Raw genomic sequence first — 20,790 nt, forward strand, 5'->3', positions numbered from 1 at the left:
CTACTTGGTCTCTCTTCTTCCTGCCCATATGTTCACATTTGTCCTGCCTCTCTTGGTCTCAGCTGCCAGTCACTTCAAAACAGCTATGGTGCAATCCAGCAATTGAGGTTATTAATTAATAAATGTTGACAACATGGCCTTTCCTGGTCATTTGTATGTATTAAAATATGATGCATGAGTTCTCCAGCTGGATTATTCATTGAGATCCAAAGAAAGGAAGCTATCATGGTGGAGTTGCAGATGTTGCATTAATGCTTGGGAGCAAAAGAGCCCATTTCTCCCATAAGTAAATGCCAGCTCAAGGCATTGATGCTAATATAGATCCTAGAGGGCTAGTGATATGCAAGATATCTTCTAACCTCCCCAAACTCTGCATTCCCATCTCCACATAACTTGCTCTTTCCTGGCTGCCAGAAGCATAGGATCTGATAAAGTCAGACCCCCTCACCCTGGTGGGCCACTTTTGAGACTTTGAATAATGATGATGACCACGGACAGGGAAGGCTGAATGCTTGTGTAATAAAAACACTTGGCAGAAAGCCTTGGAAATGGTGTAGGGGAAAAACAAACTGGGCTCAACATCCAAATTTAGAGCCCAGATCTGAGGATCTCTATGTTTTCAAAGAAGAGGAGAATCCATTTTCCCTTCATTTTCCACTTTTGCTGTAAGGCATTTTCAACAAAACACAGAATCTCATTTCTTCAGAGGAAAAATAACTGGGAAACCAGCTGATCTCTGGCACGGTGGCTGCACTCATTCCCAGTGGGCAGGCCCGCACGTGGACCAGGGGAGCTGAGCTCAAGGAGCTCTCCGACGCAGACCCCCAGCCGCAGGATGCTGCAAAGAGCAAGTGTTTCCTGAGGCATGACCACATGCCAGGGAGTTTTCATACTTCATCTCATTCAGTCTTCACAACAGCGATCTGAGAAGAACTGCTTAGTATCCCAGTTTTGTTAGATGAGCAAATAAGGGCATGTATCCTTTGGTAACTTAGCCAAGGTCATACAGCAAGGGGCAGCAGTGCTGGGTGTTAAACCCACGCTGTACGACTCAAAAGTCTGTGATCTACAATGTAGAGAACTGCCTAGGTGGCATCCACACAATGGGGAATTATAGCATGTGTACATTTGTGTACAAATTTGTATACATGTGTGTACAGTATATAAACCAGTCATGTATGCAGAGGTACCTAGGTAGCCAAGAAAACCTCACCCAGATCAGGCTAACAGGATTGCGTTGAAAATACTGTGGGTCAGGGGCTACCTTAAGGAGAGGAGCTGGAAAGGAAGATTTACTTTTTCTTTATGCCCTCATGTCCTGTTTGAACATCTTATCATGTACGTATACTTCCAACTTGAAAAACTTATAATTGAAAAGAAAAATCTGTATGTTGTTGTTGAGGCACCGACACAGGCAGAGGGAGAAGCTGGTTATGTGGAGGGAGCCTGACGCAGGACTTGATCCTAGGTCTCCAGGATCACACCCAGAGCTGAAGGCAGTGCTAAACCACTAAGCCACCAGGGCTGCCCCCAAGTCATATTTTCTAAAACATAGATATATATGAGAAAAAGCAATCCCACACTATAGAGGCTTGTTGCAGGCATCACAGTGGGGCTGGGAGAGGTAGCTTCATTCAGCGCAGGAGAGAGGACTCGGCCGGCGGTGTCTGAGTTGCTCAAGACCAGAGAACAGTAAAAGCGAAAACATTCAATCATCCTCTCCCATTTTCATTTTCAAAGAAAAAACCCCACTATGGCCACAGGACCTGCCTCTGTTTAGAAAGAAAGTCAGTAAAAGAATGGATGACCTCACTTTCCCCAGCAGGTGGGTCCTAGTGTTGTTCACAAAACAAAACTGGAATAAATCAATTCATATTTTAAATACCCTAGCAGAGGTCCTTGCATTAGCAATCCTGATGGGATCTTCTTTGCAAAGCAAAGAACCTGATTGTGATAACACTGTGTTTTGTATTTCTTTCTTTTTGTTTTGTTCTTTTTTTTTTTTTTTTTAATGCTGTACAGAGGTCCTAGTTTCAGTCTGGAGCCAATCTTCTGAGCTTCCTGGATGTCTGAGAGACTGGTAGGTCAGCTTGGTTCTAGAGCCCATTTGCATGAGACCAAGGACTCTCCAGTAAGAGACGTCATTAGAAGGTAGTACAGGCTCAACCGAATAAGAAAACCTAGGGCAAGCGTGATTCAGAGCCTCAGAGCCTTGTCTGTGTTTGGAGATTCCTTCTCAGGCACCTCTGGACTCAAAACAAGCCGTACAGCAGGAGGGAGCTATGAACACAAGCTCTGGAAAATGTCACAAGGTCCTCCTTTGACGTCCCATCAAAGAGGTGAGTAATATTCTCTCCATTTCTGCCCCAAACCAAAATGGGTATCACTAACTTGAGGGCTCCAGCAGAGACAATACTCACCTACCTGGGCTTCTCAAGGTTCCCCCCTCAGAAGCAGGATCACCCTCTTGGCAGCAGTGGGACAGCATCAGCAGCACATGACACAGAGATCCAAGTCTTCACCAGGGCCCCTGCGCAGAGAGCAGGGCTGACGCTGACCTGGATGGATTGGGCTGGAAGAGGTGAGCAAGAGAGTGGCGGATGCTTCATGGTGGCACAAAGGGGTCATGTACATACATGCACTGCACACTGTGCCTGGAAATGCCTGGAGACAACTGCGGGAGATCTGGGGGCAGTCAGGTGGTCCTGCAACAACAGCTGGTAGCAGAGACAGCCAGGGAAGGGAAGTCCCGCAGATGGCTCCTAGTGGCATCTTACTTGTAACCCCAGGCTAGTGGGCTGTGTTATGGTCTGAGGAAGCTCAGGTCAAAACGTCTTAGGTTTTCACAAATATGAATTAACTGGAATGCTAAATCCTAGCCCGCTAATCTGGTAATTAAAGTATTTTTTTAATCATAGCCTTAGCTTCTCACCCTGCCCCACCCCCCGCCACCAAACTTCGTGCCTGACTTCAGCTTTCCTTTCCTTCTTAAGACGTGCCAAAATGCTGAGTCACTAATAAATAAATAAATGAAAAGAATTAAAAAGCAGAAAAGAAAGTAAAGGAAGAGAGTGATCCTGCTTCTTAGCACTAGCCTTCGTAATGACCTAAGCGGCACTTCTTCCCCCCCGGTTGTGATTCCTGTGATGCTAAAGGACGTCACATTGCACAATCTTAATAAGGTTTCCAATCAGCCCCACCCGCCCTGGCCCCACCCCCAACAAAGATTTATCAAAGTGGGTTTTTCCCGAGAGTCTCAATATTAGAGTCTCAACCCCCAATAAATATGAGACTGGAGATGTCTGAGGCTCATTCTGCCCTCGAGCCCACCAGGAACGAAAGAGAGCTCCATCTGCCCTCCAGGACCCCAGCTATGAACTCCCTCTCCACAAGTAAGTGAAGGAAATCCCTAGCCCTAGCCTGCTTGGCAGCCGGGCCTGGCTGAGGGAGGGGTGTGTGTCCGCTGGGAGGGCTGGCGGGCGGCCAGCAGCCTGGAGCACAGCTCCCCCAGCTGTTCAGTCGGCTCACTGGCTGCTCTCCCTTGCCTCCGGCACAGGCGCCTTCTCCCTGGGGCTGCTCCTGGTGATGGCTACTGCTTTCCCTACCCCGGGACCCCTGGCAGGAGATTCCAAGGATGATGCCACTTCAAATAGTCTACCACTCACCTCTGCAAACAAAGTGGAAGAACTCATTAAGTACATCCTCGGCAAAATCTCTGCACTGAGAAAGGAGGTGGGTAGGCTCAAATGAGGGTGATAAAGGGCCTGTGTGGGCATTCATCTCCTGGCCTCTGGATGTGGACCAGGGCTTCTGCACTGGGAGGTCTTTGCTAGATTCCGGGGCAGTTCAGATTTCAGGCCACAGAAATCTGAACAGACAGGGCCAGACTGTCTGTTGTACTTCTTTTCTACTGCTGGTCTCAGGGAGCTCCTTTCCCTCCTGGAAAATACACAGTGGGGCTGAAATCCATGCCCCCTGGCCGATTCCCAGCTCCATACTTGGCATGAGCTGGGCGGCACTGACTCTCCGGACTTCCTTTTCCCTAGCCAAAAAATAAGGTCTATCAATCTTCTTTGTGTCTTTTGGACTTTGGAAGGCTTAGCAAAGTGCCACCTGAAATAAATGGTGAGCTTCTCAGGACATTCACAGGACTTTTAGGTTATGGAGGTTCAGTGGTTAGGGACTCCCCAGAGTCATCCCAGATGCGTATCTGATAGCCTACTGAAGTGGCAAAGTCATGGGTAGGTTAAAGCAGCTCCAAAGTTTTAAAGGTAGTTTTAAGGTAGTTTGGCTCTGTTTGGTGGAAAGGAGAGAACATAGGAGAGAGTTCTGGGAGCCCTGAACCAGCTTTGTGATCTTTGGCAAATTCCCTACCATCTCTGGACTCCCCTCTATAAAACTGTGGAATTGGGCTAGATGATCTCATAGGTCCTTCTAGCTGGAACATGATATAGTTCAAATTATATTCAACTAGTTAACATCAAAAATGCTGTCATTTATCAAGTACCTACTATGTGCCACATACTTTATGTAAATATTGTCTCATCTTCACAAAAAAAAAACTTACAAGGAAGGAGTTTCATTGAAGAGATATTTGAAGAGAGAGGGACACCAAGACTGAGGAGAAGTAACAAGTGTGAAGTCTTGATGAGCCCAGAATTGAACCCAAGTGTGCCCATCTTCACTAGACCATGCTTGCCTAGGTGTTAATGTGCCGTGACTTCATTTTCTTAGAGAACCTTGAGTCCTGGTAAAACATGACTTGGCCCCCTAGTGGTGTTTGTTTTAGGGGCACTTATGTGATAACTGCTGGTATTCCTTCCCAGATGTGTGACAAGTTTAACAAGTGTGAAGACAGCAAGGAGGCACTGGCAGAAAATAACCTACATCTTCCCAAACTGGAGGGAAAAGATGGATGCTTCCAATCTGGGTTCAATCAGGTATGAACACGTAACACTCACTTTTAGCTATTCCTTAGTCAAAAGTTCTCCCTTTTACCTGCAGTATCTGTATGCATATAGACTAAGGCAGACAACAAAGAAGGGGATAAATGTACATTTCATGAGGAGGCCAACTTAAATCTCTCTAAAGGCAACTGATTTTGGAATGGCATGGTTAGAGGATAGCCCCTCTGTGTTGGGATTTTCACACCTGTCAAATGTTAGAAACCCTAGCAGGTTCAACTAATTCATCCTGAACAAGGAATTCTCTTCCTAAGGCTGCCCTTAGCGGGATCCAGGTCTGCCCTCCCTGGAGAGGTCATTCTCTCCACCCTTCTCCCTTCAGACAGTGGGATATCCTGAACTGACTTCTGATTAGTCCACAAAAGGAGGTTTCAGCCCAATATTGACAAGGGCAAGAGTATAGCCAGAAGGAAGAGTATTAAGGAGAGAATCTGAGAAGGACTTCCCCTTCCAGCATCTATCAGGCTTTGGGTAAAACTGATTAAATGATATCTCTCTCCAGATAGTTAAAATGGGGCAGCTGATGCTGTCTGACATCTCAAAATACGATGCTCGAAGTATTTGAACTTCCCTGGAGGGGCAGAGGGAGAAGTTGCTGAATTATAGCAATTTTAACTTTTAAAATGGATTCTGTCTTCCTAGCAATAATAGATTTCCCTATCTTTCCTCTTAGGAGACCTGCTTGACAAGAATCACTACCGGTCTTGTGGAGTTTCAGCTACACCTGAATATCCTCCAGAACAACTATGAGGGTGATAAGGAAAATGCCAAGTCTGTGCACATGAGTACCAAGATCCTGGTCCAGATGCTAAAGAGCAAGGTAAGCATTTCCTTGTGCCATCCCTTGATGTGAGGAAGACAGGCTCAAAGACCAGAGCCTAGACAACTTGGAGATGCAAAGCCAAATCAAAAGAGATGGCCACACGTAGAGGAAAGGAGGAAAGGATCTAAGAAATATTTCCTGATAAAATCTTTTTTTTTTTCCTTTTGGCTCTCTTCTGCAAAAGAACATCAATAATTATGCTTAAAACCATATTAAATGATTTTAACAACAACCTCTACTAGAGCAGCTTAAGAAATAGGAAAAAAAAATCTATAGAGGCAGAAGGAAGCACATCCAATCCTGCTCAGTGATCCATAACAAAGAACAGAGGGAACAAAACTTATTTTAATTATTACCAACTGATATTCTTGTCATTGTGGTAGCTTCGACTCTTTCCCCTTACTTTTTGCCAGAAGAGTCAATACTGAGAAACAGTGAAAGGCTAGAACAGCAGGTACCAAAAGCTTTGAGCACTGCCAGCTAGCCATTCAAATGCCACAGAATGGAGGCTTGAGGGTACAGTGGGTGGATGTGTCAAATATAACACAGTGAGAAGGGCCCTAGATGGAGAAGCAGGCACTTGGGTATTGATACTTCCACTCACTACCTTTTCTAGCTGTTTCCCTTAAACCACTGCTTCTCCCACTTTGAAATGCATACCAAGCCCCTGGGGATCTTGTCACAGTGTTAGAGTCTGATCTAGCAGGTCTGGAGTGAGACCTGAGATTTGCATCTCTCACAAGCTCCAGGTAATGCCAATGCTGCAGTGCATGAGAAGCACACTTTGGAGGTGCAAGGCCTCCCGCAACTATCTAGACTCATGTCAGTGGGTCTGTGGAAAGGTATTTCCTGGTCCTCCTTACACCATTAGATCCTCAGATCCAACTGGATGGGCTATGTGCCACATTATTTAGCATAAGGGAAGACAAGATACCATGGCTGCCCTCAAGATGCTCATGGTCTAACAGAGATAGAGCAGTGAAGGGGTGATTAGAATTCAGTTGCCATGAAAAGGCTGCATGTAGGGTGGGCTCTGAGGAGAGGTACCTCACCCTACCTGGGTGAATCAGGGCAGACAGCCCCAAGTAGTCTCCTTCATCCCAAATTTGAATGTCTTCCCTCAGCCCTGAGCACACCTCACTGCAAAGAATTTGCTCAATATTTAAATAGTTCTTTTTGCTTCCTTTTCCTTTCAGGTAAAGAATCAGGATGAAGTGACCACTCCGGACCCAACCACAGACGCCAGCCTGCAGGCTATCTTGCAGTCGCAGGATGAGTGGCTGAAGCACACAACAATTCACCTCATCCTGCGGAGTCTGGAGGATTTCCTGCAGTTCAGCCTGAGGGCTGTTCGGATAATGTAGCCTGGGCATCTAAGATTGCTGTAGTTCATGGGCATTCCTTTCTCCAGTCAGAAACCTGTGCAGTGGGCACAAAACTTATGTTGTTCTCTGTGAGGAACTAAAAGTATGAGCGTTAGGACACTATTTTAATTATTTTTAATTTATTGATATTTAAATATGTGATATTGAGTTAATTTATATAAGTAATAGATATTTATATTTTTTATAAAGTGCCACTTGAAATATTTTATGTATTCATTTTGAAAAAGTTAACGTAAAATGCTATGCGGCTTGAATATCCTCGATGTTTCGGAGCCAGGTCATTTCTTGGAATGTGTAGGTTTACCTCAAATACATGGCTAACTTATGCATATTTTTAAAAGAAATATTTATACTGTGTTTATATAATGTTTAAATTGTTTTTATACCAATAAACACCTTTTTAAAAAAAATCAGCAGCTAAGCCTCTATGTGTCCTGTGAAGCTTAATATGAACAAATTTCTGTCATGAGCACCACTACCAGCCAGAAAGAGCTACAGTCACCTGGAGAAAGGTAGAAAGGAGCACCTCCTGCATGGCGGGCACGTGCTGTATATGCTACATCTATGATGCTCAATCCCAGCCCCTGTACACACTTTTATGGACGTAGGAGAAGGGACTTCCCAAAGTCACCCAGCTAGAAGGTAAGGCACAGGCCCAGATTTTAAATCCAGGTCTAATTGCCTCCGGGCATCCTACTCTTAACCTTTAGGGTCCCACGGCTTCCCAGGGAACATTTTCAAAGATGTAGAAAATCCCAAGACATGTTAATATAGGGAATGCATGTAAAGATGCAATCAAAAGCCTTTGAAATGACAACCACTTGTGTAAGACCTAGCAGTGTGCACTTCCAAACATTAACTAAAAGTTCTATCTCCCCCCTCTGGGTTCCTTAAACATTACACCTCTCTGCCTATCAAAGCACCTACCACATTGTGTAGTCTAGGTCTTTTTAGAGGAGGCTATAAAGGTCTTGCCAGTGTAAGTCATGTACCATCAAACATCAGGACATGACATTTTCTCTGCTAGATTTAAAAACGTCTTAAGGGTCCCTGGGTGGCGCAGTGGTTTAGCCCCTGCCTTTGGCCCGGGGCGCGACCCTAGAGACCCAGGATCGAATCCCACGTCGGGCTCCCGGTGCATGGAGCCTGCTTCTCCCTCTGCCTGTGTCTCTGCCTCTCTCTCTCTCTCTGTGACTATCATAAATAAATAAAACTTAAAAAAAAAAAACTTAAAAAAAAAAAGTCTTAAAACTGATGGGTTTTTCTTTCCAGCCAGGCTTCTTTCTTCGAGAAGGCAGACTATTGTATTTATCTTTGCATCCTGAGCCCATGGTTCAGAACTTGAACATAGGAGGCCCCAATAAACATTTGTTAAATGAAGAAACCATACACAGGTGATCAAACTCTAAGACATCTCAATTTGGGGGAACATCAACTGTTGGTCAATGAGTGGAGAAATTATAAGTACGGTGTCCTTATGTACCTTCACTCTCAAGAAAAAAATGCAAGAATTTGGAAGATATAGTCTAAGAACTTCTAGAACAGGCAATGAATAGTCAGTATGTATATATCTACATCCATTTCCTTTCCCACCAGCAGTATTCTTCATAGTAAGAGAGGAAATCTGAGTAATTGCACCAGAGCCCCTCTATCCCATCTCAAGGTTGTGCTGGGAATTTAGTAAAGATTCCCCCTTTTCAGCCCCAGCAGTATGAAGATTCTGTCTTCTAATAAAGCTTTCCTCACTCTGGCTACCATATACTTCTTCCTCCATGAGAAGAATTTGCTGAGCAAGGAAAGGTCCACAGAGGCAAGAGCTGAGAGGGGCCAAGCAAGCAGGACAAACCAGGAATGCCTGGGTGGCTCAGACGGTTAAGTGTCTGCCTTCAGCTCAGGTCATAATCCCAGGGTCCTGGGACGGAGCCTGCATCTGGCTCCCTGCTCAGCAGGGAGTCTGCTTCTCCATCTCCCTCTGCTTCTTTCCTGACTTGTGCGCTCTCTCTCTTTCTCACTTACTCTCACTCTCTCAAATAAATAAATAAAATCTTAAAACAAAAAGGATAAACCAACTCACATGCTCTAAGAATAGACTATTAATAATGATAATAGCAATATAAGCATCATTGAGTACTTACCATGTGCCACACATGGTTCAATGTACGTATTACTTCAGACACATTTATTAACCAAAGGAGCAGGAAGTCTAAGCAACTTGTGTAAAATCACAAAGTGTGTAAATTCCATAGCACACTTCCTGTTATCCTTTCAAATCTGTTCTCCACTTCTTCAGAGTAATAGAGTTTGAATTGGACCTGTGGTTCCCCATCTAGAGGCTCATTTCCCATTCTCCTTTGCAGGTAGGTATGACTATGCTGGAAAAAGCACATAGCTCATTAGAAAAGTCTGCTTGTAAGCTTAGCCCTTAACTGGCATCTGGCAACTTGATTGGCAAATACTTACCTACATCAATCTAAAACTTTCCCCAATGGTAAGAGTGCCTAAACTGTACAAACATATTAATCATCTGCTTTCCTTCTCAGAATATGAAATTTTAATATGTGAAAAGCAGAGGATGTTCCACTAAAAACTATGGGCATGGAGTTGCTAGTGAATTTCCCTGGTAGAGAGGTGTTATCACAACTTGTTGCTGGAGGAATTAAGTGCATCCTGTGTGACTCCCCTGGAAGAAGATTCTTGTAAGTTTGTGCCTGATTTCCTCCAGAATTCAACCCATGTGTCTCTTCCTTTTGCTGAGTTTGCACCTCATCCTTTTGCTGTAATAAATCATAGCCATGTGTATGAGTCCTGTGACTCATTTACACTGAGTCCTGTGAGCCCTCCCTAGTAAATCACTGAAGCTGAGGGTGGTGCTGGGAACCCCCAACAGAGTGGCTAAGTTTTCATCAATGAAATGTGAGTAGAATTGATGTAATTTTACTCTCACTTGCCAAAAAAGATATTACTTGCCCTTCATTTCTAATGTTTCACCTTTCTGTGGATTAGAAACAAATGTTGTGAATCAGCTTCAATCATGCCGAACAGAGTAATACTCATACATTCATTGTCCAATGTGGTAGACAGTAACCACCAGTGTGCATTTAATTTTAATTTTCAATTCACTAAAATTATGTAAAATTTAAAATTAAGTCCTCCAATTTCACACATGCTAGTGGTTATCATATTGGGCAATGCGAACACATTTCCATCATTGCAGACATTTCTACTGGACAACCCTGCCTTAGAAATTAGTGCAGCAAAGAGATGAATGGAACCATGATCACTAAATGACCTCATGGAGTTGAATAAGCTCACCACCAATTGGACCACCAATTACTGGACTGTTAGATGATAAGGAAACATACTTCTATCTTATTTAAGCAACCATATTTGAGGATATCCTTGTTAGAGCAGCTTACCCTGTACTCTAACATAGCTCATGATTTATTCTTAACCAAAGATGAAAAACATGCATGAAGCAAAGTAACTGTGTAGGACAGGAGCAGATTCAGAATATCTAAGTAGCACAGCTTCCCTTAGTACCCAGGTCTTTAATCAGGGAACATGCCAGTTGGTAACATTGTCCGTATGGGCAGAGTCTAAATCCCAAAAGCTCAATTCTTGCCCTTTCATGCCCTTTTGTATTATCATTCAGGAAAAATTTACACAAACAATCCATGTAGTTCCTTCTAATTTAAGCATTTGGTGCTATACATTTCCTTGTCAGTGCTGCTATAGTTTGTTTCTCAAAGTTTCATATACTGTATTTCCATTTTCACTCAGTTCAGTATATTTTTTTATTTCTCTTGAGACTTCTTTGACTCATGGATTATTCAGATAATTTTTAAATCATCTTTCTGATACCCATTTCTAATTTGATTACATTGTGCTCAGAGAACATACTTTTATTATTTCAATTCTTTAAAAATCTGTTGAGGTTTATGGCCCAGGATATGGTCTATCTTGGTATGTCCCATGGCTTCTTGAAAAGAATATATATTCTGTTGCTGTTAGGTGAAGTGTTTTTATATGTCAGTTAGCACCTGTTAGTTGAATTCTTCTATCTTTGACTTTCTCTCTAGTTGTTCTATTGACTGTTGAAAGGAGTACTGATGTTGCCAACTAGAATTGTGAATTTGTCTATTTTTCCTTTTAGTTTTCTTAGTTTTTGCTTCATTTATTTTGCAGTTCTGTGATACAGTGAACACACAGTTGGGATTACTAGGTTTTCCTCATAGCTTGGCCCTTTTATTATTATGTAATAATTCTGCTTTGGTAATTTTCTTTGCTCTAAGTCTACTTTATCTGATATTAATACACCTACTTCTGCTCTCTTTTAAGATATGCATGGTATATATTTTTCCATCCTTTTACTTTTAACCTACATACATCATTTGAACTACTTGAAGTGAGTTTCTTGTTTGGGTCATATTTTAAAAAACACAGTGTGAATCTCTGTCTTTAATTGGTATGTTTAAATCATTTATATTTAATGTAATTGTTGATACATTAAGCCTCAAATCTGCCATTTTATTTTTTTACTTTGTGTTTGCTCTCTATTTTCTTTTTCTTGTCTTCCAGTAGTTACTTGAACATTTTTAGAATTCCATTTGATTTACCTGTAGTGTTTTTTAGTGTATATCTTTGTAGAGCTCTTTTAGTGTTTCCTCTAGGCATTCATTACATTATTTTTAAGTAACTGATCAGAAACCACTGGCTAACATTTTACCAATTTGAGTCAAAGACAGAAACTTTATTTCTCTTTATATGATCCCTCATTTTATAATTGCCTTCATTATTTTCTCTCCATACATTGAGAACTACATTAGACAGTTATCATTTTTGCTTCAATAATCCAACATAATTTTTAAAACTCTAGAAGGAAAATCTATTGTATTCAACTATTTCTTTCTTTTCTTTTGATGTTCTAAGATTCTTTTACCATTCTGTTTTGTTTTTTGGTTAGCCATTCTTTTAGGCTTTACGTATACTGACAACAAATTTTCTTAACTATCATCTGAGAATATCTTCATTTCCTCTTCATTCCTGAAGGATATTTTCACTGAATATAGAATTCTGGGTTGACAGTTCTTTTCTTTCAGCACTTGAAAAATGTCTGCCACTCCCTTCCAGTGTTTTATGGTTTCTGATGAAAAATCTGCTTGTCATTTAAATTGAGGGTTTTCCCCTCCTATAGGCAATGGTAATGTGTCATTTCTTTCTGGCTGCTTTCATGAGTCTTTCTTTGTCTCTAGTTTTCAGGTGGGAAAAAAAGCCTAAGTCCTTTATTTATCCTTGACTGACACCAAGGGTGGAAAGTGCCCTTTGTTACTACTGGCAGGGATGGGAGTTCAGCCTTCCCTCTATGCCTTCACTGATGCCATGCTGGCTGAAAAGGAGTGCCTTATTACTGCTGCTCATTTTGATACCACTAACACGGTGAGAGGAGGAGGTGGCCTCATTACTGAGGGTTGATAAAAGTTCTGACTCTCCATTAGCCCCTTCTTATATCATGCTAGTGGGGCAGAGAAGATCCACTTCCTTACCATCTGGTGGGAGAAGTCCAGGCTCTGCATGTGGTCCACTGACACCACAAGGGCTGAAAGGGGAGGAAGATGAGGGATTCATTACTGCCAGCAGGGGATGTTAGTCCCAAATCCCTATGTAGCCTTCTATACCATTCCTGTGGGGGTGTTGTAGTGCCTCATTACAGTCTCATGCTCCTCACTTGCTCTCAGCTAGAGAAGGTATAGTGGGACCATAGATATTTCTGTGGTATTTGAGTAGAGTCCCGTGGCCATTATCTAAAAGTTTTCTGCATTATGAGACTGTTCCCTCCCTAGTCCTTTGGCTAGAAAGATTAAACTTTTCTCAAGACATTTTTTTTTAAATTTGCATCCATTGGCATTTTCTGAGTTGCTGTTTACTTTAGTATTGAGTCTGAAAAATATGAGACAGAAAGAAAACCCAAGAAATTCACCACCATATCATTCCTCGCAGATCTACCACTTCTCTCTACAGACTCTTCTTATATTTTATACATAATATCCAGGGTTTTAGTTATGCTTAGTGGAAGGAAAAGGGGAAGTATGTCTTTTCCATCTTCCTGGAAGCAGAACATATGTACTTATATCAGGTACTCCCAGTTCTTAACCCAGAATCAAATTTCTAAGGCCACATCTTCATCATGCAGCATCCATGCCAGTAAGCCATCTCTCACTATTGAAGAAAGCCTTCCCTTTCTTCACAGGAACACACAGAAATAATATCAATAAAGTAAAAACAATACCAAACTAAAATTAAAAATCTATAGTCCACAATAGGTATTGATCATATATTATAAGTTCCAATATAATTGTTGTGGATATTTCATATATTAAACTGTATTCTTTTAATTTCTAGTAATTCCCTTTTGTCCCATGACATTTATCCCACTCAAACTGGAGATAGACAATCTCAAGCAGACCCCCTGCTGAGCACAGAGCCCTACTTGGGGCCAGATTTCATGACCGTGACATCATGACCTGAGTCCAAATCAAGAGTCAGATGTTCAACTGACTGAGCCACCAGGGTGGCCCATGAGCAGTCATATTTTGAAAGGAGTGTTTTTTTCTAAGCAGTAGGTCTCAACAGTGGCTTAAAATATTCAGAAAACTATGTTGTAGATAGATGTGCTGTCAGCCAGGCTTTGTTATACCATTCTTAGAGCTCAGGGAGAGTATTTAGCATAATTCTTAAGGGCCCTGTGATTTTAGAATAGCATTTGCTTCACCTTAAAAGTCATCAGCTGCATTGGCCCCCTAAGAGGGTCATCCTGTCCTTTGAAGCTTTGAGGCCAGGCATTGATTTCTCCTTTCCAGCTACAAAAGTCCTAAATGGCATCTTCTCCCAATATAAGGCTATTTCATCTATGTTGAAAATCTTTTAGGGGACCTGGGTGGCTGAGTTTGGTAAGCTAAGCCTTTTTGGTTCAGGTCATGATCTTGGAGTCCTGGCATCAAGCCCTGCATTGGACTCCCTGCTCAGTGGGGAATCTGCTTCTCCCTCTCCCTCTGCCTCTCTCCCTGCTTGTAAGCTTTCTCTTTCTCTGTCAAATAAATAAATAAAATCTTAAAAGAAAAGAAAACCCCATGCTTTTTCTCTCTCCCTCTTTCTAAAGTAAATAAATAAAATCTTTAAATGGCTGTGGAGTTGCTTTTTATGGATGAGCAGGGAAAGTGATTTCTTTCTTTTTTTTCCCAATACTTTATTTATTTATTCAGGAGAGACACAGAGAGAGAGATAGAGGCAGAGACAGGCAGAGGGAGAAGCAGGCTCCATGCACGGAGCCCACGTGAGACTCGATCCCAGGTCTCCAGGATCACACCCTGGGCTGAAGGCGGTGCTAAAGGCGGTGCTAAACCGCTGAGCCACCAGGGCTGTCCGATAAAGTTGTTTCTTGACATGGAATCTATACCTAGAGAAGATGCTGTGAAGACTGCTGACAAGACAACAAAAGATTTAGAATATTCCATAAACTTAGTTGGTAACGCAGTAGCAGGTTTTGCAAGGACTGACTCTAATTTTGAAAGACGTTCTACTGTGGGTAAAATGCTCTCAAGTATCACTACTCCATTGCCCTTTCACAAATTTTCCTGAAAACAACAAAAATGAAAAAATGATGGGGAAAAAAACTCAGTATCATCAGTGAAGCGGAGAAGACGATAGCAGTCCAGATTGAAACAGTGTCACCAAAAGAAGCCAAGTTGAGGGCTGTCATCCCCACAAATACCAGCTGCCTTGTATTATCTTTTTAATCCAGGATAGAATACCTAGTGATCCTGGCTTATATTGTTTTCTATACCCAGCCTATCTTGACCATACGCTAATTAACTGAGTTCCTTCTTTCCTTTCCATACCCTACACCCTGGATCAACTGAGGATATTTGCAGAGTATATGCTTTTTTCCAGTGCATCTCAGTCTTTAGCATGTATCAAATCACTGGTGGGATTGTTAAAACACGGACTGTTGGGCTCCAACCCCAGAGATGTCTATTCTGTAGGTCTGTGCTGGGACCTAGGAATTTCTAACAGGTTCTCAGGCAATACTGATACTGCTGTCCAAGGAACCATACTTTGAGAAAGCATACCATATGCTTTCACCTACCTTTTTATCAACCATTAGGGTTGATCATGGTTATCTGGGAAACAACAAACAAAAGAATCCCACTTTCTCTACCCATTTTGCCTCTGGACACCCCTGGCCCATACTCCTGGCCTGCCAGATGTTTTGACTTTCCTAGGATTCCCTTGAGCCTTTGCCCAAAGACTTCCTCAGAAGAGTCTTTTATAAACTATGTCCAAAAAACTCTGTTCAGTATATTTTCTCCCAGGAGACTTTTTCAAATGGTAGCATTATAATTCTTTTCCTATTCAGCTAGGTTTGTATTGACAAATCATGTTTTTACATATGCTTAGGCATACATACATACATACATACATAGGTGATTTAAAAAATGTTTTCAAGTGAGGAAGTAAAGAACACAAAAGTCAGCAAATGGTTACCATTAGGGGAAGAATAGTGTGATCAGGGCAGGGCACACAGAAGATTTCTAAGACATTGGAATGTTCTATTTATATGTAAATGTTCCTTTTCTTGTTAGCCTTTACAGACTAATAATCATATATCTTATTTATTCTTCTGTATGAATTATATAGTCCATAACTTTTTAGAAAGAGGAAATAGTACCTTCCTATTGAACAGTCTAACTCAATAAAAAGGCTAGGGGGAGAAAAGACAACTGAGGGAAAATGTTCCTTTAAAATGAAGACAGTAACAAATTTGATGAGAGGATGTTTGAGACAATAAACCCAAGTTGGGGTACAGACTACCATAGTTCACTACCCCATCCACTCTCTTCATCTGGTGGCCAGCCCATTCAAAGATGTGTAAAAGTCAGATATTGATCAACATAGAACTATATACATAAAAACTGCAAAAACATCAATATAGGAAAAAAGAAATGTAAGCAAAGAATTCATGAAGAACAAATGTCACAAAAGGAACTATCCAAACACTGCTGTTACTGAATTGAGTAAGTAGAATTGCTGACACTGATAGAACTTCTTGAAAATCATTGGCCAAGTGTCCAGGAATAGGGGCAGGGACTCATGTAACTTTCCCAAGCAAAGAGTGGAACAAAAAAATCACCATTGTCTTTAAAGGTAGGAGGAAAAAGAAAGTAATTCAAAGGTGAAATACCCTGTGGGGTCTGCCTGCCTCACTTCTCCAGGGGCTGCCAGGGTTGTATAAATTGGGTGCTCAGCTACATTGTCTGGATTTGAAGATGCCACCACTGGTCATAGTTGCTTGGTCCAAGGATAAACTCAAACAATGGCTCAGTCCAAGTCTATGCAATTCTCCAAAAATAAACTCAGACTCTGGTTTACTGAAGCAGAGCACATAGACAGCAAGATTCTACAAACTCCTGCTACTGAACCCTCAGTCCCTGTTCTCCCCAAGGTTTGCCCAGTCAGTGACTCCTTAGATGAGTAAGAGAATTTTGTGTCTGTCCAGTGTATTTCCTTCTTGCTTAAGCTAGCCAGAGTCTATTTTCCATTTCTTGCAATCCAAGGAATCTTAACTCATGCAGCCTTGTAACTATTTTCAGGAAGACCCTCAATGCGTGGCTTCTGAATACTTGTGTTCATTTATTATTTTTTTAAATATTGTAAACCAAACACTTGAGATTCCTGGAAGCTGTATGATACATACTGTTCTCTTTGTAATGAACTCATTTTCCCCTAAAGAGAAAGCAAGTCAGCCTGCACAGTAGGCCTCCTGGGTAATGGACTGATAACTCAGCTTGGATGACCTCACTAGAGTCTGACCACCTGAATCACTCAGAGGCACCCTGGAAATGGCATCCAAACAGTATCATTATTTATAACATGAAAATATTCCCTGAAAGTTGGTGAACCACTCAATCCAACTTGCTTGTTTTGTCAATTTTATCTTCATTGTTAATATTTTTTTTATTATGGGGTTAAGTAATAGGTTAAGTTATTAAGTTATTATGGGGTTTTATTAATGGGTTAAGTAAGATACAGTAGTGTTCATAATTAGCTAGTTGAATAATCTGTTTTTTGGATGTTATAGTCTATTGATATATTCATATAACTCACAAATGAACCATATCTAAATAAGAAGCAGCAATTCAATACTTGATAGAGTAGTCCTTAGTAATTGAAAATTTCAGCAGTTTGGATGCCTGACTCTAAGAAACATTCTCTCCAAACCCTGAAGCCCTCAGTCTACATGGATTCAGGGGTTAATGTGTATTAAACCTCACCCCATCACCCCCGCAACACATACCATACCCCCCACGCAAGCAAACACCTTTCTCCCTACTGGAATTTGAGGGCACTTCAAATGTAGATCAGGTTACAGATCAAACATAAATGGAAAAAAAGTATTTCACACACATAAACCACAGTTGCAGCTCACTCTCCTGTTACACCTCTCAAAATGGGAACGCAGAAGAGGAAGCTGAAGACAATATACACTCCATTAATGATTAATGATAACAGATATGCTTCCTGAGGGCTCATTCTAAAGTCCAGCACCATGCTAAGCATTTCTCATGCTTACTTTAGTCTTTCCAGCACTCTTTGAGGTAAATATTACCACTCATGGTGAGAGAAACTGAAACTTCAAGGTCAGTAACCTGCCCAAGGCCACACAGCTTGTCAGTGGTGAAGCTGGACCTCAAGCCTAGGCCCCACGGCTAGTAAGCCTCAGCGCTAGAATTCTCTGACTTTCTCCTTGTTCCAAGGTCACCTCTTTTCCTGCCATAGGATTAACTACTCCCATGACTGAGGAAGAATTATAGCTGCCTTCAGAGAAAATGCCACTCTATCACCTGAAAACCCCATCTAAATCCTTTTCTTGTTTTTTTTTTAAAGTTAAAAATCTTCATTCTTGATGTTAGAAATTAGAATAATGTTATTGTTCGCAAAAACTTAGCAAAGCCTACATTGTTATAAAAGATACAAACATTTACACCCATGGAGGCTTTTGTCAACTTTTCCAACTCCCCATGGCCCATGTGGCCATTAAGCAGTTAAACAGGATTGGCACACTCAGAATTACCCTCTAGGGACTGGTGGAGGGCTCTGTCATCCAGCACATCCAGAGATCACACTGAACTAGCCAGGTGTGAAGACTTAACATGGTATTTATTTCAGGGAGAGACACAGCTTTCACTTCACAGATCCATCTCAAAAATAAAATTTCCTACAGTTTTCATGTCATTTTACAGAAATATAAATATGATATTTTATATATACAAAGAAAGAGACAGACTTATTAAGTGCAGTGCCCCAACCTCAGCAAGGGCACTTGAAACATGATATCTGGAAGCCTTGCTTTATTCCTGCTGCCCCAGCTAGGAACTGGAGCACAAATCAGCAGTCTAAGATAACCTACATTCCTAGTACCATTCATGCTCCAAAACTATATTACAACTGGCTCAGAAAGTTACAAACACAGAAATGAAATATATATGTGCAGTTGGAAGGATGAGGTTGCCACTGAATGAGATGGGAAACCTACAGGAGAAATAATTTTCAGGGAAAGATCAGGAGTCTGGTGTTGAACATGATAAATTTGAAATGCCCATTAGATACCCCTGTGGGGATACCATAGAGCTAAGTGGTATGTACTCTGTATTTCAATATAGAAAACCAGAATACGGGCAGCCCCTGTGGCACAGCATTTTAGCGCCGCCTGCAGCCCAGGGCATGATCCTGGAGACCCTGGATTGAGTCCCACGTCAGGCTCTCTGTATGATGCCTGCTTCTCCCTCTGCCTGTGTCTCTGCCTCTCTCTCTCTGTCTCTCTCTCTGTGTGTGTGTGTGTGTGTGTGTCTCTATGAATAAATAAATAAATAATCTTAAAAAAAAAGAAAGAAAACCAGAATACATACATATGAGCATTTTAAGTCCTACAGATGGTGAACAAAGCCATGAGGATGGAACAGATCACCAATAGAGAAAGAAAACAAAGAGCTGGACTTCAGGGCTCTCCAACACTAAGTATCACTAAGGAGAAAAGAAGGAACCAGCAGAGACTGAGATGGAGCAGCCAGTGTTGCAGGATGAAAACACAGTGATGCATAGAAGCCATGAGAAGAACATGTTTCTAAAGGGAAGGACTGATCAGCTGAGCCAGGAGCTGCTTGGAGGTCTAGCAGGAAGCTGAGAAATGATACTGTACTTAGCAATGGAGAGGTTTAGGAGCTTTCTTTTTTGTTGTTTTAATTTTTTTTATTGGAGTTCAATTTGCCAACATATAGCATATCACCCAGTGCTCATCCCGTCAAGTGCTCCCCTCAGTGCCCGTCACCCAGTCACCCCCACTCCCCACCCACCTCCATTTCCACCCCCCCTTGTTCATTTCCCAGATTAGGAGTCTCTCAAGTTCTGTCACCCTCTCTGATATTTCCCACTCATTTTCTCTCCTTTCCCCTTCATTCCCTTTCACTATTTTTATATTCCCCAAATGAATGAGACCATATAATGTTTGTCCTTCTCCAATTGACTTACTTCACTCGGCGTAATACCCTCCAGGTCCATCCACGTCAAAGCAAATGATGGGTATTTGTCGTTTCTAATACCTGAGTAATATTCCATTGTATACATAGACCACATCTTCTTTATCCATTCATCCTTCGATGGACACCGAGGCTCCTTCCACAGTTTGGCTATTGTGGACATTGCTGCTATAAACATTGGGGTGCAGGTATCCTGCCATTTCACTGCATCTGTATCTTTGGGGTAAATCCCCAGCAGTGCAATTGCTGGGTCGTAGGGCAGTTCTATTTTTAACTCTTTGAGGAACCTCCACACAGTTTTCCAGAGTGGCTGCACCAGTTCACATTCTCACCAACAGTGCAAGAAAGTTCTCCTTTCTCCACATTCTCTCCAACATTTGTTGTTTCCTGTTTTGTTAATTTTCACCATTCTCACTGGTATGAGGTGGTATCTCATTGTGGTTTTGATTTGTATTTCATTTAGAAGCATTCTAATAAAAACATTCTTAACCTGAAAACCTTTATTTCAAAGAAATATTAAAAAACAAACATTCAATTTAAAAAGTTAGAAAAAATAATTTTTTTTATATAGGAACTTTTTTCTGAAATCATAAATTAATCAAAAAGGTAGAGAAAACCCTACAATTCTAGCACTAACAGTACTAGAAGAGATAGTTCTGTAAAGACATACATGAGTAAATAAATCTCTGGCAAGATAGAATAAGAAAGAGAAAACATGCACACACACATACACATGCATGTACACAGTGCTGAGAATGTAAACATCAACCTAGTTTCAAAGATTTAAAATGTTTAAAAAAACAAAAGGGGGGGAGTGTGGCGGTGCTCAGGTGGCTCAGTCAGTTAAGCAACGGCCTTCAGCTCAGGTCATGATTTCAGGGCCCTGGGAATGAGCCCTGAGTGAGGGCTCCCTGCTCAATGAGGAGTCTGCTTCTCCCTCTCCCCTACCCCTGCTCATGCTCTCCCACTCTCAAATAAATAAAAAAATATTAAAAAAAAAAACTTGTAAGAAAACATGTCATCTACAA

General features: G+C 41.6%; 1 protein-coding gene across 1 annotated transcript; it reads left to right on the forward strand.

Moving 5' to 3' along the window:
- The first annotated feature begins 3,294 nt into the window (after positions 1–3,294).
- Positions 3,295–7,546, forward strand: IL6 (interleukin 6). Its single transcript, XM_055314732.1, has 5 exons — positions 3,295–3,392; positions 3,557–3,732; positions 4,827–4,940; positions 5,638–5,784; positions 6,984–7,546. The coding sequence occupies exons 1-5, from the start codon at positions 3,299–3,301 to the stop codon at positions 7,149–7,151; spliced, it is 699 nt and encodes a 232-aa protein (XP_055170707.1). The 5' UTR covers positions 3,295–3,298; the 3' UTR covers positions 7,152–7,546.
- Positions 7,547–20,790: the final 13,244 nt, after the last annotated feature.

The sequence above is a fragment of the Nyctereutes procyonoides genome, unplaced genomic scaffold (genome assembly GCF_905146905.1).
Source record: "Nyctereutes procyonoides isolate TBG_1078 unplaced genomic scaffold, NYPRO_anot_genome, whole genome shotgun sequence".
Classification (NCBI taxonomy): Eukaryota; Metazoa; Chordata; class Mammalia; order Carnivora; family Canidae; genus Nyctereutes; species Nyctereutes procyonoides.

Bases quoted from the DNA above. Each gene is read 5' to 3' on its own strand.
- IL6 (XM_055314732.1), top strand. From the start codon at position 3,299: ATGTCTGAGGCTCATTCTGCCCTCGAGCCCACCAGGAACGAAAGAGAG. The intron at 4,941-5,637 runs GTATGAACACGT...CTTTCCTCTTAG, and splicing joins TCCAATCTGGGTTCAATCAG to GAGACCTGCTTGACAAGAAT. The intron at 5,785-6,983 runs GTAAGCATTTCC...TTTTCCTTTCAG, and splicing joins TCCAGATGCTAAAGAGCAAG to GTAAAGAATCAGGATGAAGT.